Here is a 14,784-nt window from a genome sequence, read left to right as displayed (position 1 = left end):
ACACGAGCACCCACCACTGTCCCCAGCCAGGGAAGGAATTGGGGCAGGAACTGCATCCCCAGGCCGGGGGGCTGAGCTGGGGGCAGTGGATGGGGCAGGATCGGGATTTGTGCCACCCAGAGCCCTGAGCCTCATCCCACAGCCTGACATCCCCCAGTCCTGTCACCCCACAGCCCTGTCACCCCACAGCCTGACACCCCTCAGCCCTGTCACCCCACAGCCTGTCACCCCCCAGTCCTGTCACCCCTCAGCCCTGTCACCCCACAGCCTGTCACCCCCCAGTCCTGTCACCCCTCAGCCCTGTCACCCCACAGCCTGTCACCCCCCAGTCCTGTCACCCCTCAGTCCTGTCACCCCACAGCCTGACACCCCACAGCCTGACACCCTCCCATAGTGTTCTCCCTCCCCTGATCCCAGCCCCGCATAGCCCCGGCCCCCCTTGGGTCCCAGTCCCCCATTCCTGACCCCCCTCAGGACCCTGTCCCCTCTCAGGTCCCAGTCCCCCAGTCCCTTTTCCCCCCTCAGGTCCCAGTCACTCCAGTCCTTGTCCCCATCCCTGTCCCCTCTCAGGTCCCAGTCCCCCCTCAGGTCCCTGGCCCCATTCCTGTTCCCCCTCAGGTCCCCAGTCCCGCCTCAGGTCCTGCTCCCTGTCCCCTCTCAGTCCCCTCAGTTCTTGTCCCCCCTCAGGTTCCAGTCCCCCAATTCCTGTCTCCTCTCGGGTCCCAGTTCCTGTCCCCAGTCCCGTCCCCCCAGTCCCCATTCCTGTCCCCCCTCAGGTACCTGTCCCCCCAGTCCCTGTCCCCTCAGTCCTTGTCCCCATCCCCGTCCCCAGTCCCTGTCCCCCCCAGTCCCCTCAGTCCCCTCAGGTCCCTGTCCCCAGTCCGTGTTCCCGGTCCCCTCAGTCCGTATCCCCTCAGTCCCCCCAGTCCTCTCAGTCCCCTCGGTCCCCTCAGTCCCCTCAGTCCCGGTCCCCCCTCAGTACCCTCAGTCCCCCCCAGTCCCCTCAGTCCCCTCAGTCCCGGTCCCCCCTCAGTCCCCTCAGTCCCCCTGGTCCTCTCAGTCCCCTCAGTCCCCTCAGTCCTTGTCCCCATCCCCGTCCCCCCCACACTCCCCTCAAGCCCCGCCCCCCCAGCGCCCCCCGCTTCGGCGCCTCCGGCGGCGCGGCCCAATCCCGTTATCCCGCCGCTCCGCCGCCTCACTCCTATTGGTCCTACACTCTGAGCGACGCGCAGTAGAACCAACCAGCGGCGCGGCGGCGGGCGGGGGCGGGACATCCTGCGTGCCGTGCGGTGCGGGCCGCCCCCGCCGCCTGCCCGGTGCTGCCGCGGCCTGGGCTGGGCCTGCCCGCGCCCGGTGCCCCCCGGTGCCGCCCGGTGCCCCCCGGTGCCGCCATGCCACACAGCTTCAAACCCGGGGACCTCGTCTTCGCCAAGATGAAGGGCTACCCGCACTGGCCGGCCCGGGTGAGAGCGCGGGGCCGCGCCGCTGAGGGGGGACGGAGCGGGGAGAGAAGAGGGGCGGGCGGGGGTCCCGCACCGGGATGGGGACGGGATCGGAGACGGGATGGGGACGGGCACAGACCCCTGTCCCCACCAGGAGAAGGCCCTGCCGGGATGGAGATGCCATAACGGTACCTGTGCCGGGATGGGGATCCCGTACCGGTTTGGGGACACGGACCGGGATGGAGGTGCCATAACGGGACCTGTACCGGGACAGGACGGCCTGTACCGGGATGGGGAGCTGGTACCGGGGTGGACGTGCTGTAACGGTGCCTGTCCCGGGATAGGAGGGTCTGTCCCGGGATGGGATGGGTGTCCCGTTGGGGATGGGGGACCCATATCGGGGTCTGTCACCGGCCGTGACCCGATGGTGGCACTGGGGGACCTGTCCCAGCACAGAGCGGGATGTGGGGTCACAGCCCAGCCCCGGTACTGGATTGCAATGTCCTGTACTGGGGTTGGGTCCGGTACCGGTGCGGGGTGTCCCCTTCGGGGATGGGAAATCCCATCCCAGCCCCTCTCCTGGGATGGGGCCCGGCCCTGCAATGGGGTGTCCCGGACTGGAACAGGGGACCCCAAATCAGCGGCTGTGCTGGGATCGGGGTCAGAGATCCCATATGGGAGCTCCTGTGGGACGGGAGCTCAGTACCGGGATGGGATCCTGCACTGGGACAGGATCCTGCCCTGTGGGGCTCTGTCCCCTGCTGGGGGCACTGAGGGGACACTCCGGGTGTGACACGGCTTGGGGGCTGCTGTGGGTGCTCACAGTGCAGGATCAGCGGGTGCTGCTGCTCTTTGGGGGCGTTATTTGGGGTGCTGGAGTGTTTTGGGGACAGGGACAGCGTCGTGTCACGGTGCTCCTGGAGAACAGGAGCTGCTTTGGGGTGTGCTCAGCTGGGGGTGCTTTGGGGGGCTCTGCGGGGTCCCCGAGGGCTGGCACAGTCACACACTGCCCTCGGATGGGAAGAGCCTGGCAGGTGGAGCCATGTGGGATTCGGGGAGCTCAGGGGTCTGAGCTGACACTGCTTTGGCCGCACCTCGCCGTGAGACCCGGGACTGCCTCTCCTGCCAGCACAGCCCCTCTGCTTTTATCTCGCTTGCTTTTTTGGGGGAAAGGGTCCTCCCTCCCAGCCCCGAAGACCTCCCCAGCACCCCCTGCTCACCCCGAGTCTCCCCTGCCCCACGGAGCACAGCACAGAAGACGGGGCTGTCCGGCCGGCCTCCAGCCAGGACTGACCCTTCGGCCTCTCCTCCATCGCCCCACGGCCCGGCCACGGATCCCCCGGGGAGGAGCACAAAACCCCACAAGATCTCGGTGCCGGATCCTCCCCGTTGTGCTGTGGTGGTGGAGAATCCCCTGCAGGGAAACTCGGATCCGTGGCCGCGGGTGCCGGACCCGACGCCGCTCTCTCTCCTCTCTCCTCGGGGGCTTGAGGACTTGTCAGCGCTGTCTCTGACCTCCTGCTGCTTTGGGTTTCCTTTCAGATCGACGACATCGCTGACGGCGCCGTGAAACCCCCCCCGAACAAGTACCCCATCTTCTTCTTCGGCACCCACGAGACGTAAGAGCTGCCTCGTTCCCCTCCTCTCTCACTGGGCTTGGCCTCCAGCTCCAGCCTCACCTCTGCTTTGTCTCCTCTCCAGCGCCTTCCTGGGCCCTAAAGATCTGTTCCTTTACGAAAAATACAAAGATAAATACGGCAAACCAAACAAGAGGAAAGGCTTCAACGAAGGCTTGTGGGAAATCCAGAACAACCCCCACGCCAGTTACAGTGCCCCTGCGGTGAGTGTGGGCTGGGCAAGGGGCTGGGGCTGTGGCCCTTCAGTCCCTCCCTGAGCTGCTCCTCCTCCTCCTCTGCTTCTCCTCGCTGCTGTGCCGATTGCTTCCAGCTTCCAGCTTGGCTGCCTTGGGGTGGAATTGGCTCCCCTTCTCCTTCCCTGCCCTCTCCCTGCCTCAGGAAGGCTGCTCTCCTCACCTTCCTCCATGGAGGGGCTTCCCTCGGGCTTCCAGGAGCGCTGGAAGTTCCCACTTGCTCTGGAGGAAGGTGGATCCAGGGTGGTACTTTGTGCTGCTTGCCCAGAATCGTGGAGATTCTGTTTGCAGAGCAAGAACTCGAGGCTTGCTTGTCCCTGGCTCCTGGATCTGCTTGTGGACTGTTAGAAATTCCCCTTCTCCATCCATTCCTGTGCCCTCCAGTGGGATTTGGAGCGGGCTGGGCCAAGGGAACAGCTCTTTGTCAGCTGCTCATGGGGGCATCTCAAGACCATGATTGGAATCCAGTTTATTTTGTAAAGATCATCACAGGAGGAGTTGGCTTCATGGGGCTGAAGAGGCAGAGGAAGGTTTATAGGGTGGGCTACAAGGTCAAGGTGGTCCCTGGAGGGTCAGCAGGTGCAGGGAATGAGCCCCCCAGGCCATGCAGGAGTGAGATTTGAGGGGCAGGGGTTGGGGAATGGGCCACCCAAAGCTGTGGATGTAGATTAAGGTGAGGCTGGGGAGGTGCTTGAAAACCTGGAGATTGGTGGTGGTGAGGGAGGCAGCACCTGCCATGGCCAGAAATCCTCTGGGAACTCCATCAGGGCTGAGGGACCCAGCGAGGCTGAGGGCTCACCAGCACCCACTGCATCCTGTGGGGAGCAGGAGAAGACACTGAAGTTTCCTTTGAGACCTGAGTGAGGTGCCAGGAACAGCCCAGGGGTGAGGAGAGGCTTTCCAGCAGCTGGAAGAACCCCTGCTCTAGGAATGTCAGTGCTGCCACACGCAGAGGAGCAGCCCAGAAGATGAAGATGAAGCTGGGGTGTGACGTCCCTCCTGATGGGCTGGAGAAACAAGGAGACCTCCAGGGAGCAGGACACAGGAGATCCCACCTGGGAAGAGCACGGTGGCCACCTGGACTCCTTGTGTGGACCTTTCCCGTGGGGAAGAGAACAGGAAGAGGACAGGAAGATCCAAGTGGAGGCAGAAGGAGAGGCTGAGCACAGCCACCCCGGCTTGTCTGGCGCCGTCAGGGCAGAGCAGGGCTGGGCTCTGCTCCAGGGGCTTTGGCAGGGTGTGAGGATGGGGGGGCAGAGGGCAGCGAGGCAGCAGCACCCCAGGAATGTGTCCTGGGTGCTCCCAGAGTGGGCTGTGAGGGCTGTGGAAAAGGGTGCAGCATTCCCCAGGAAGGACGGGTGCCATCCACAAGGATCTGTGCTGGGAGGGGAGGCTGCCCTGCACTGCTCTGCTCACCCACCTCTGCTCTCCTTCACTCCCCACCCTCAGTGCCCCCTTTTCCTCCTCTCCTGCCCCCTAAAAATACCCCACAGGCCCCCCTAACCCCTGTCCTCCTGCCTTTAGCCCGCCAGCTCCTCTGACAGCGACGTCCCCGAGAACGACCCCATGGCCGGGAGCGACGCTGGGGACGACGAGGACGACCCCGCCATGGCCACGGTCCCCACGGAGAAGGTGGACAGTGATGAGGACTCAGACAGAGGCAGCGACCACAGCGGGCTCAAGAGGAAATCCTTGGCCATGAAGGTGAGTGTGGGGACAGGAGGGTGGCCCAGCCAGGGGACATTGGAGAGTTTTCATTGGAGCCGCCTCAGGAGATTGTGATGGGGAAACCAACTCCTTTTGGATTGTCCAGTGGGAAATGGGGCCCAGCGAGGTTTGGGGGGTCTCAGAGCTGTCTCCCGATGGCTTTGGGGTGGCAAATCCTGGTGAGGTTGGCAGCCTGGAGGAGGATCCAGAGCTGCAGCTCTTGCAGGGCTGGTTGGGAAGAGTTGGGGAAAGCCCTTCCCAGGAAATAATTGGTTTCCATCGTGGGTGGAGGAGGAGTGGGCTTCCCTCACCTTGTCACCTCTCCTTTGGCAGATGCCTGTGACAAAACGGCCTCGGAAATCCTCCAGTGACTTGGATCAGGGCAGCCCCTCTGTCACAGAGGAGGAGAACTCAGAATCGTCTTCTGAGTCAGAAAAAAACAGTGACCAGGTGAGAGGATTTGGGGACACACTGGCCGGGTGGAGGGGAGAACATCCCTGTGGGAGTGGGGCAGAGTCTGGAGGGAACCTGACTGGCTCAATATCATGGTGACAGTGTTCCACATTTCCTCGTATTTCTGTTGTCCTCCAGGATTTCACTCCTGAAAAGAAGCCAGTGGCCCGGGCTCCACGGAGGATGCCAGCAGCAGGGAGGAAGAAGAAGGTAAAGGACCCCTGATCTGAAGAGTGCTGGAGAGAAATCAGAGTCTGTGCTGTGGGGAGGGAGGAGCTGGGGCTGGAGCACCTGGAGGGACCTCGCTGATCTCTTGGTGACCTGCTGGGGCTCGGGATGCTGGGATCCAGGACACGGCTGGGTTTGGGGGTATTGCTGGGATTGGGGCAGTGCCACCCCACTGCAACCCTCCATCCCAGCCCTGCTCTCTGCCTGCAGAAAGTGGAGTCTGGCTCTGACTCTGACTCCAAAGTGGACTCGGATCTGGAGATGGGCAACGCCACCGTGGACATGACCAAGTCAGACTCGGACTCAGACTCGGACGTGTCAGTGAAAAAGGCACCACGGGGCCGCAAGCCAGGTACCCCTGGGGCTGCCCCTGCTCCTGTTCCTAGTCCTGCTGCTCCTGCCCCTGGTCCTGCTCCTGATCCTGCTTCTAGTCCTGCTCCTACTCCTGCCCCTGCTCCTGCCCCTGACCTTGCTCCTGACCCTGCCCTTGCTCCCGTTCCTGCCCCTTCCTCTGCTCCTGCCCCTTCCCCTGCCCCTTCCCCTGCCCCTGCCCCTGTTCCTGCCCCTTCCTCTGCTCCTGCCCCTTCCCCTGCCCCTTCCCCTGCCCCTTCCCCTGCCCCTGCCCCTGCTCCTGTTCCTGCCCCTTCCTCTGCTCCTGCCCTTTCCCCTGCCCTTTCCCCTGCTCCTGCTCCTGCCCTTCCCCTGACCCTGACCCTGCTCCTGCCGCCACCTGGGGATGGGACTGTTGGAACTCGGGCATTCCCAAGCCTCTGGGGTCCCATCCCCATTTGTGAGCACATTCCAGAACCCCTCTTCCCCCACAGCTTGAGGCTGTTTTAACAGAGAACCTCCATGGTTCCTGCTGAACATATCCCTGTTATCTTACAGCCGAGAAACCCCCTCCCAAACCCCGGGGCAGGAAACCGAAGCCAGAGCGTGTCCCCAGCAGCTCCAGCAGCGACAGGTGAGCTCTGTGGGTCACTGTCACCCCTGGGCTGGGCTGGGGGGTCACACAGGAGTCACACAGAGCCCGCCCTGCCCTGTCCTGGCAGCGACAGCGACAGCGACGTGGATCGCATCAGCGAGTGGAAGAGGCGGGACGAGGAGCGGCGGCGGGAGCTGGAGGAGAAGAGGAAGAGGGAGCAGGAGGAGGAGATCCGGCGGCTCCGGGAGCAGGAGAAGGAGGAGAAGGAGAAGAGGAAGGAGAAGGCAGAGAAAGGCGAGGAGGTGCACTCGGACTCGGACAGCAGCGCCGAGGATGAGGCGGCCAAAAAGGGCCGGAGGGGCCGGGCCAAGGCTCCGTCCTCCTCGGACTCTGAGCTGGAGCAGGAGAAGGAGGTGAGTGTGGAGCTGTGCGGGCTGGGGGGTGCAGGGACAACCTGTCACCTCCATGTCAGGCCATCAGGGACCTCCAGGAGTGGCAGGGATGTGCTCTCATGGTTGTGGGTTACCCTCCAGCTGCCCACATGGCAGGGCTGGGACGAGCTTTATGTTCCCTTCCAACCCAAACCATTCCGTGATCTCCAAGATGCTCTTCCACCACGGTCATGGGGTTTGCTCCACTGTCCCCCTGGAGCCTTTGGGAGCATGTGGGGTGCCATGGGGTGACTGTGTGCCATGGGGTGCCCCTGGGCCCTGGGGGTGGCAGTGGGGTGACCGTGGGGTGTCCCTGGGCCCCGGGGCTGGCTGTGGGGTGGCTGTGGGTGCTGTTGTGGCGTGGCCATGGCTCTGTCTGTGCTGCAGTGGGGAGGGCTCTCCCTGCATTGTTCTCTCCTCCAAGGTAAAGAAGCCGGCGAAGAAACAGCCCTCGGAGTTGTCAAGGAAACCAAATCAGAAGGAGAAGAGGGGCCGAGCAGAGGAGAAGCCACGGAACAAGTCAGCATCTCCACGTCTCCCTGCCTCCCCTTTCCTCCTGGGAATGGGGCTGTTCCTGCACGGCTCCAGCCCCGGCACCCCGGGGTGGGGATGGGGCTGGTGGGGCTGCAGCACCTGCAGAGGGGCTGGGCTGGTTCCTCCTCCTGCTGAGCTCAAGGGGCTGGAGGAGCTGTTGGGGGTTCCCAGGACTGAGATTCTGTGGTGTTTCCTTTCTGGTGGGGCATTTCCTGTCAGCATTCCCGGGAAGCTGGGCACAGGGTGGAGGGGTTTTGGGTGCTCCAGGCAGTGCCATCCCCCACTTAGCCCAGTGGTGAGCAGGGGGTTCACCACAACCATCTTGCCTTTTCCTTCCCTTCCCACAGACCTCCCAAAGTGGAACGAGGCCGGAAGAAATCCGAGCCCATCCCCGAAAGGAGGATGGAGAAGAAAAAGGGTGAGAGAGCCACTGGTTCCCATCACAGAGGGATGGAGGAGAGGGAGAGGAGGGCTCCAGGGTTGGTTCCCCCATCCCTGGGACAGGCAGGGATCAGTGAGGTTGTGCCAGGGCTTTTCCCAGCACTGCTGTGACCCCAGGATCACTTCCCTGGCATCCCCTCTCTGTCCTGGCACACCCCAACCCATCCCCTCCAGAGACATTCCTGGGGCTGTGCTCGACTTTGGAAGTGTGGCAGGACACAAAGCCCTGCCTGGGAGTGACTCCAGGCCCCAGAGCAGATCCTGGGCTCTGGGCAGGGCTGTGGGCTCTGCTGACACCTCAGCCTGTGTCTGTCCCTCTGCTCCAGAGCCCACAGTGGAGGAGAAACTCCAGAAACTTCACAGTGAGATCAAGTTTGCGCTGAAGGTGGATAACCCGGTGAGTGCCCACGGCCTGGGACATCCCTGCTCGTCCCTGCCTGGCTGTGACACCCAGGAATGCTCTTCCTCCTCCCTCTGGGGGTGCTGGGAGGCCCCAGGTGCCCCCAGGGCAGCCCCTGACCCCGGTGCCATCCCTGCAGGACATCAAGCGCTGTCTGAACGCGCTGGAGGAGCTGGGCACGCTGCAGGTCACCTCCCACATCCTCCAGAAGCACACGGATGTGGTGGCCACGCTCAAGAAGGTAGAGCAGAGAGGGCTGAGCCCTCGCTGGGGCCAGCAGGGAGCTTTGCCTGGCCCCAGCCCTAATAAGGGGGTCCCTCCTCCTGCTCCCCGGGGCAGATCCGGCGCTACAAAGCCAACAAGGACGTGATGGAAAAGGCGGCCGAGGTCTACACCCGGTTGAAGTCGCGTGTGCTGGGACCAAAGATGGAATCCCTCCAGAAAGCCAACAAAGCCGGGCCCGAGAAGGACAAGGGGGAGGCAGAGAAGGGCCAGGAGAAGCTGTCGGGAGCAGAGACACGGAACGAGAAGGGGGAAGAGGAGACAAATGCTGGTAACATCCCTGAACGTGCCGGGAGCATTCCCTGCCCTGTCTGGGCACGTCACAGTCCCCTCCTTGGGGCATGTCCCGTCCTGCTGGGGACAAGGGACATGAGGGGGAGGCTGTTGGCCTCCTGGGGGAGGGATCAGCACCTGCAGGTCCTGCTTTGCTGCAGTGCCAGGAGGGGGAAAGGGCTGGGTGGGGAGGGCAGTGAGGGCAGAGGGCAAACCTCGAGCCCCACACCCAGGCTCTGGGGGCCTCCACGCTGGTTTTTGGCCCAGGATGGCTCCTCCCTGCCAGCCTGAGCTCTGGTCCAGGCATGAGGGAACGTGGAGATGTCCTTGGACACTGAGTCAGGCTCTTGCACAGGGAGTGGTGACTGGGATCTTCCACCCTCAGAGCCAGGTCTCAGTCTGGGGCCAGCCTGGTGATGCTGCAAGAGCCTTCCCAGAGGAACTGGCAGGGAAAATCCACCCTGACGGTGCCTCTGGGCTGTGGGACAGAGGTTTGGGGGCCCTTCTTGCAGCTGTGGGGGTCAGCCCAGTCCTGGGGTCCCCTCAGGCTCAGCTGCATGTCCAGGGACAACCTGTGGCCACAAGGGTCAGGATGGACGAGGGGATCCAAGAGCCTGAGCCCCTCTCTCTCTCTCTTCCCTTCAGACCTGTCAGGTCCTGTGAATGGTGAATCGCTGTCCCAAAAGTCAGAGGGCACAGAGGAGAAGGACAAGAGCCAAGGGGCAGGAGCTGGGGAGCTGGAGGCATCCACAGAGGAGCCCCACAACAAGTGAGTGTGGTGGGCAGGGCTGGGGGCTGCAAGGCCCCTGTGATCACTGGGATGGTTTGGGGGCATCCTGGGGGTTGTGGAAGGGTTCTCCCAGCTTGGGAAGGAGCTGGGACGTGGCAGAGGGGCAGGGGGCTGAGCTCTCCTGCCCCTGCTCTCCCCCAGCAGTGTCCAGGACTATCCCAAGGCCGGGCCCGAGCGAGCTCGGGGGGAGTCGGAGGCTGGGGATGAAGAGGAGGAGGAGGAGAGCTGAGGAAGCAGCTCCCACCTGCAGGAGGAGGAGGAGGAGGAGAGGCTGGAAGGGAGAGCAGCCTCTGCCTCGTCCCCTGCCCGAGTCACTTGACCAAGTCCCACGGTAGCCGATGTCCTTGGTCCTGCCCCGTGTCCCGTCCCTGCGGAGGCACCGCCCGCGGGGGGCTGTGCTGGTGTCTGTATTTGTCCCCCCTCCCTCCCACCACCCTTGTTTTTAATTTTGTTTTTGGTTGTTTTTTTTTTTTTTCCCTCCCCTCCTACCTAATTTCTTGTGATTTCAACCGACATGAAATGAAATATAAAGGGTTTTCTAATGAAAAACAGAAGGAAGCCCAGTGTCTCTTTCTTGAGGCATCTCTGGCTGGGACGAGGGGAGGGTCTTAACCCCCTGCCCAGGGTCAGGGCTGGAAAACACCCCGTGGGTCCCCCAAATTCCCTCTGACCAGGCTCAGGCTCTCAGGGGCTGCTCAAAGCCCCTTTCCCCACCATCATCATCCTCTCTCCATCCAGAGGCAGCTGCTGGAGCGGGATCCCTCTGCCCCAGGGGTGGCAGCAGGGCTGGGCACCAACTCCTTGGGGTAAAAACAGGGAAACGAGGGTGTGTTCTCCCCTAACTGTGCCAGGGAGGAGCTGACCTTGGCACCATCCTGCCCACGCTGGGCACAGCTCAGTGCTGGTCTCTTTTGCAAGGCTCCGGAGCTTTTGTCCGTGTCCAATAAAAGAATTCCCGGCTCCACCCGGCGCCGCCTCCTCTTTGTGCCCCGGGCCCGGGGGAGGCTGCCCCGACCTCCCCTCGCAAGAACTGCCCTGGGGACCTTTTCACTTTTTTCTTTTTCCAGCACTGATTTCACACTGGCTCCGTAAACAAGAACCCAAAATAAAGCCCCAAAACATCCCCCAGTGCCTCTTGCCCAACTGCTGGGAAGTGGGAGGCCCCCACCCCAGGACCCCACTCCTGATCCCACTGCCAGCTCCTCTCCTCCCACGGGGGCAGGGACAGGCTGGGGGGGCTCAGGACATGGGGGTCTCCAAGTTTTGAGGAGGGGGTTTTTCCTCCAGAGCCCAATTCCCCCCCCAAAGAAGCCTCAATCCAGTGCAAAACTAACCAGAATTGTTTATTTCTTGTGCTGTTTCGACCCTACAAGGCCGGGGGGGGGGTTGAAGGCACTGAGGACAGGGGGGGACCCCCAAGAGGCACTTGGGGCAGCCAAGGCACGTGAACTGCAGGTCCCCAGCCAGGGGACAAGAGACAGAGCTGGGGCAGGCAGGGGGGTCCCCACAGAGACAGGCACAAGGTGAGGGGTTAGGGGGGTTCAGCAAAGGCTCCTAACGAGGCTGTTCTTTGGGGGAAGAGGAAAGCGGCTCATAATTGTTGCTACTCCATCTCCAGCTCCGCCGGGCGCTTGCCCGAGGGGGCGAAGGGTCCCACCAGCCACGTCAGGGGGGCGTTGGAGGCCACGTGCTCCACCAGCTCGTCCATCAGGCGCCGGGCAGTGCTGGCGTGGCCGCGGGCTCGGGCCAGCACCGGCCCCGTCACGTCCTGCAGGGACCTGACCGAGGCCAGGGCCGCCCGCAGCTCCTCCACGTTGTGCCGGACCTGCCCCGCCGTGTCCTGCACGCTGGCGGGGAGGCCCTGCAGGCTGGACACCAGGGGCTGGCAGGAGCTCTGCAGCTGCTGGCTCAAGCCCTGCAGCATGGTCAGCGTGCCCGACTCCACTGCCTGCAGGGGGGACAGCAGGGGGGTGAGGGCAGGGCTGGGGGACACCCCGGGGTCACCCCTGGGGGACACCCCCTTGCCCTGCTCCTACCTCTGGCGGCAGCTGGTCCTTGCCACCGCCTGGCTGCTTCTTGTTCCACTCCAGCCACAGCTGCTGCAGCTTCTCCTGCCCTCCCTGCAGCCTCTGGTCCACGCTCTGCTTCAGGTTCTCCACCTGGGAGAGGGGCACAGCCAGGCTGGGTGGGGAGGCCACCAAGGGACACCCCAGGGTGGCACAGGGGGCAAAGGGATGGGGCCTACCAGGTCGAGGGTGCGCTGGAGCTGGGCCAGCAGGTCCTGGCTGCTCTGGCGGGCGCTCTGCAGTTTGCCCAGGGAGTGCTGCAGGGCTCGGTGCCTCAGCTTGGTGGAGAGGGAGCCCAGGCGCACGAAGTAGCTCTGCTGCTGCCTCTGCTGCTCGGGCTCAAAGCCCTCCACGGCCGTGGCCAGCTTGGCTGTGGGACAGGAGCTGCTCAGGGGGTGCCAGCACTGCCCTCACCACCCCACAGAGCCCCCCCTGCTCTGCCCCAGCCCCTCTGGAGGGTTGGGATCAGCTGCTCACCCAGTTCCTCGTCTGTCATGGGCAGGTAATGGTCCACCAGCTCCTCCGACTTGCCCAGCACGGAGCCCACCCCGCTGGCCACCATCTGGCCCACGGTGCTGACCCCGCTGCTGACCGCTGACCTGGTCATCTCCACGCCGCCCTGCACGGCCCCTTTGGTCATGTCCACCACACCGGTCACTCGGCTGGTCACCGCGTCCTTGGCTCCGGCCACTGCATCCCTGGCTCCGGCCACAGTGCTGGACACTGCATCCTTAGCCCCAACCACAGTGCTGGACACTGCGTCCCTGGCTCCGGCCACGGTGCTGGACACTGCATCCCTGGCCCCAGTCATGGTGCTGGACACTGCATCCCTGGCTCCGGCCACGGTGCTGGTCAGCACATCCTTGGCCCCCGTCACCGTGGAGGTGACCAGCAGTTTGGTGTCCGAGATGATCTGGGCAGAGAGACAAACCCCTGTTCAGCACTGGGGGGGCTCTGAGTGTGCTGCCCACCCCATCCCATCCTACCCCACCCCACCCCATCACCTTCTGGGGGGGCTGCTGCAGGATGGGCAGCTTCTCCTCCAGCTTGTCCAGCCCTTTGCAGGCCAGTTCATTGGCGGTGGAAACTGCAGGTGTGAAAAGAGGTGGGTTTAACACCCTGTGCCTCGCAGGAGCTCTGCCTGGGGCCAGATACCCCATCACCCCAAAATTCAGGGGACAAATGCAGGGAACCAAAATGCACCCCAAAATGCACCCCAAAATGCAGGGAATATTTTTACTTCCACCTTCTCCAGCTGTTTATTCCTTGGCCGTACAAACCAAAGACACAAACCCAAGTCCTCCCTCTCCCTCTGCCCCACCAGAGCTCGCTGAGACCCAACTTTGGGGGCTCCCCCACCCCTCCACACTCACTCTGGGGCTCCAGGCGGGTCAGGAGGGGCTGGGCCCCGCTCACGGCCGCCGCCGTCAGACTCTTCACCCCCTTCTCGGCGGCGTCGCAGACGGAGCGCACGCAGGGGTGGCTGCCCTTGGTGCAGCTGTAGGCAGAGGCCACCATGTCGTAGGCAGAGCTCACCAGGGGCAGGTTGGCCACGCGCGTCCCGATGCTCTGGGGGCGAGAAGGCTCAGGGTGATTCGGGGACCCCCCAAACCTCACAAGGAACGGGGTGTGCTGTGTGTCCCCCACACCCCGGGGTGGGTTTGGGGTGGTCCCACGGCCCCCCAAGCCCGTCGGAGGGTGGGGTAACCCCAATCCCTGTTTCCGGGCAGGGATCTCATCCCAAATTCCTCCCCCTCGCCCGCACTGACCTGTTGCTCGTCCGCCTTGGGCTGTGCCGGTGAGGGCTCGCTGGTGGCCATGGTGGCACTGGGGGGACACAGGGGGGACCGTGAGTGGGGTCAGGACCCCCCAACGCCCCCCAACGCCCCCCGAGTTCCCCCGAGTTCCCCCTCCCCGAGTTCCCCCTCCCCGAGTTCCCCCTCCCCGAGTTCCCCCTCCCCGGGACGGGGCACTTCCCACGGGGCTGGAAAATCCCGGGACGGGGCGGGGGGGGGTCCCTGGGACCGGGACCAGGACCAGGATTGAGACCGGAACCGGGACCGGGATCCGGATCACGATCAGAACCGGGATCAGAACCGGAACCGGATCGGAACCGGGATCGGAACCGGGCTCGCGCTCACCGCTGGCTGCCGGGCTCGGTTCCGCTCCGCTCGGTTCGGTTCGGTTCGGTTCGGTGGGGCCGGGGCTCGCCCCGCTCCTCCCGCCGCCCTTTATCGCCCCGAGCGGCCCCGGGCCCGCCCCGAGCGCACGTGACCGGAGCCGCCCCCGGGGCCCGAACCGGGCGGGGCGGGGCGGGGAGAGACCGCGGGGAACCGGGGGGGACCGGGGGGGACCGGGGGGGGGAGAGACCCCGGGGGGGGGAGAGACCCCGGGGGGGGGAGAGACCCGGGGGGGGAAAGAGACCCCGGGGGGGGGAGAGACCCGGGGGGGAGAGCAGAGAGACCCCGGGAAATGCCTGCCCTGACCCCCCCCGGGATCCCCCGGTACCGGATCCCCCGGGCTGGGCTGCACCGACACCCCCCGGGACCGGACACCCCCGGGCCGCTCCACACCGACCCGATTCCCCCAGATCCGGCTGCAGTGACACCCCCGAGCCCGGGATTACCGGCGGCGGTTCCCCGGAGCTCCCCCGGTACCGACCCCCGGGACAGCCCCTGCCCGGACCCCCCCCCGCCCCCTCCCCGGTGCTGCCCACACCTGGCCCGGTGGATGGGGCCGGTCCCGGTCGGTTCTGGCGGCGGCAGGAGGAGGATGGACAGTCCCGGGCCGGTCCGGTGTGGCCGCGCTGGGTTTGTGACGTCGGGGATACCCCGGGACAGGCCCGGCCCCCGGTGGTGACAACTGGGGCAAAGTTCAGCTCCAACGTCTGCGGGTCACAGTCCGGATGGGCTGGCAGCCCGGGGCTCCCTGTGGCACCTGTG

The 14,784-nt window shown here is 64.5% G+C and overlaps 2 protein-coding genes across 4 annotated transcripts; one reads left to right on the top strand and one right to left on the bottom strand.

Annotated features, from left to right (window-relative positions):
• Window positions 1–1,334: 1,334 nt before the first annotated feature.
• On the top strand, window positions 1,335–10,621 carry HDGFL2 (HDGF like 2). Of its 2 annotated transcripts, none has more exons than XM_083879806.1 (16): window positions 1,335–1,463; window positions 2,985–3,061; window positions 3,144–3,282; window positions 4,837–5,016; window positions 5,353–5,469; window positions 5,611–5,682; window positions 5,911–6,052; window positions 6,589–6,664; window positions 6,753–7,038; window positions 7,481–7,575; window positions 7,938–8,008; window positions 8,358–8,428; window positions 8,571–8,672; window positions 8,771–8,984; window positions 9,632–9,755; window positions 9,921–10,621. In XM_083879806.1, the coding sequence occupies exons 1-16, from the start codon at window positions 1,392–1,394 to the stop codon at window positions 10,003–10,005; spliced, it is 1,923 nt and encodes a 640-aa protein (XP_083735932.1). In that variant the 5' UTR covers window positions 1,335–1,391; the 3' UTR covers window positions 10,006–10,621. The 2 variants fall into 2 exon arrangements, with proteins under 2 accessions (XP_083735932.1, XP_083735931.1); XM_083879805.1 differs by having other exon boundaries at window positions 9,918–10,620.
• A 477-nt stretch (window positions 10,622–11,098) lies between these two features.
• LOC310920041 (perilipin-3-like) lies at window positions 11,099–14,776 on the bottom strand. Of its 2 annotated transcripts, none has more exons than XM_083879728.1 (8): window positions 14,561–14,776; window positions 13,612–13,669; window positions 13,216–13,411; window positions 12,847–12,929; window positions 12,320–12,755; window positions 12,022–12,212; window positions 11,813–11,935; window positions 11,099–11,724 (listed from the first exon to the last, which is right to left on the bottom strand). In XM_083879728.1, the coding sequence occupies exons 2-8, from the start codon at window positions 13,660–13,662 to the stop codon at window positions 11,380–11,382; spliced, it is 1,425 nt and encodes a 474-aa protein (XP_083735854.1). In that variant the 5' UTR covers window positions 13,663–13,669; window positions 14,561–14,776; the 3' UTR covers window positions 11,099–11,379. The 2 variants fall into 2 exon arrangements, with proteins under 2 accessions (XP_083735854.1, XP_083735853.1); XM_083879727.1 differs by lacking the exon at window positions 14,561–14,776 and adding an exon at window positions 13,984–14,092.
• Between the last annotated feature and the right edge of the window lie 8 nt (window positions 14,777–14,784).

The sequence above is a fragment of the Zosterops lateralis genome, assembly GCF_965231275.1.
Source record: "Zosterops lateralis genome assembly, chromosome: 29".
Lineage (NCBI taxonomy): Eukaryota > Metazoa > Chordata > Aves > Passeriformes > Zosteropidae > Zosterops > Zosterops lateralis.
Note: the sequence above shows the minus strand (reverse complement) of the source record. Positions and strands in the feature narration are given on the sequence as shown.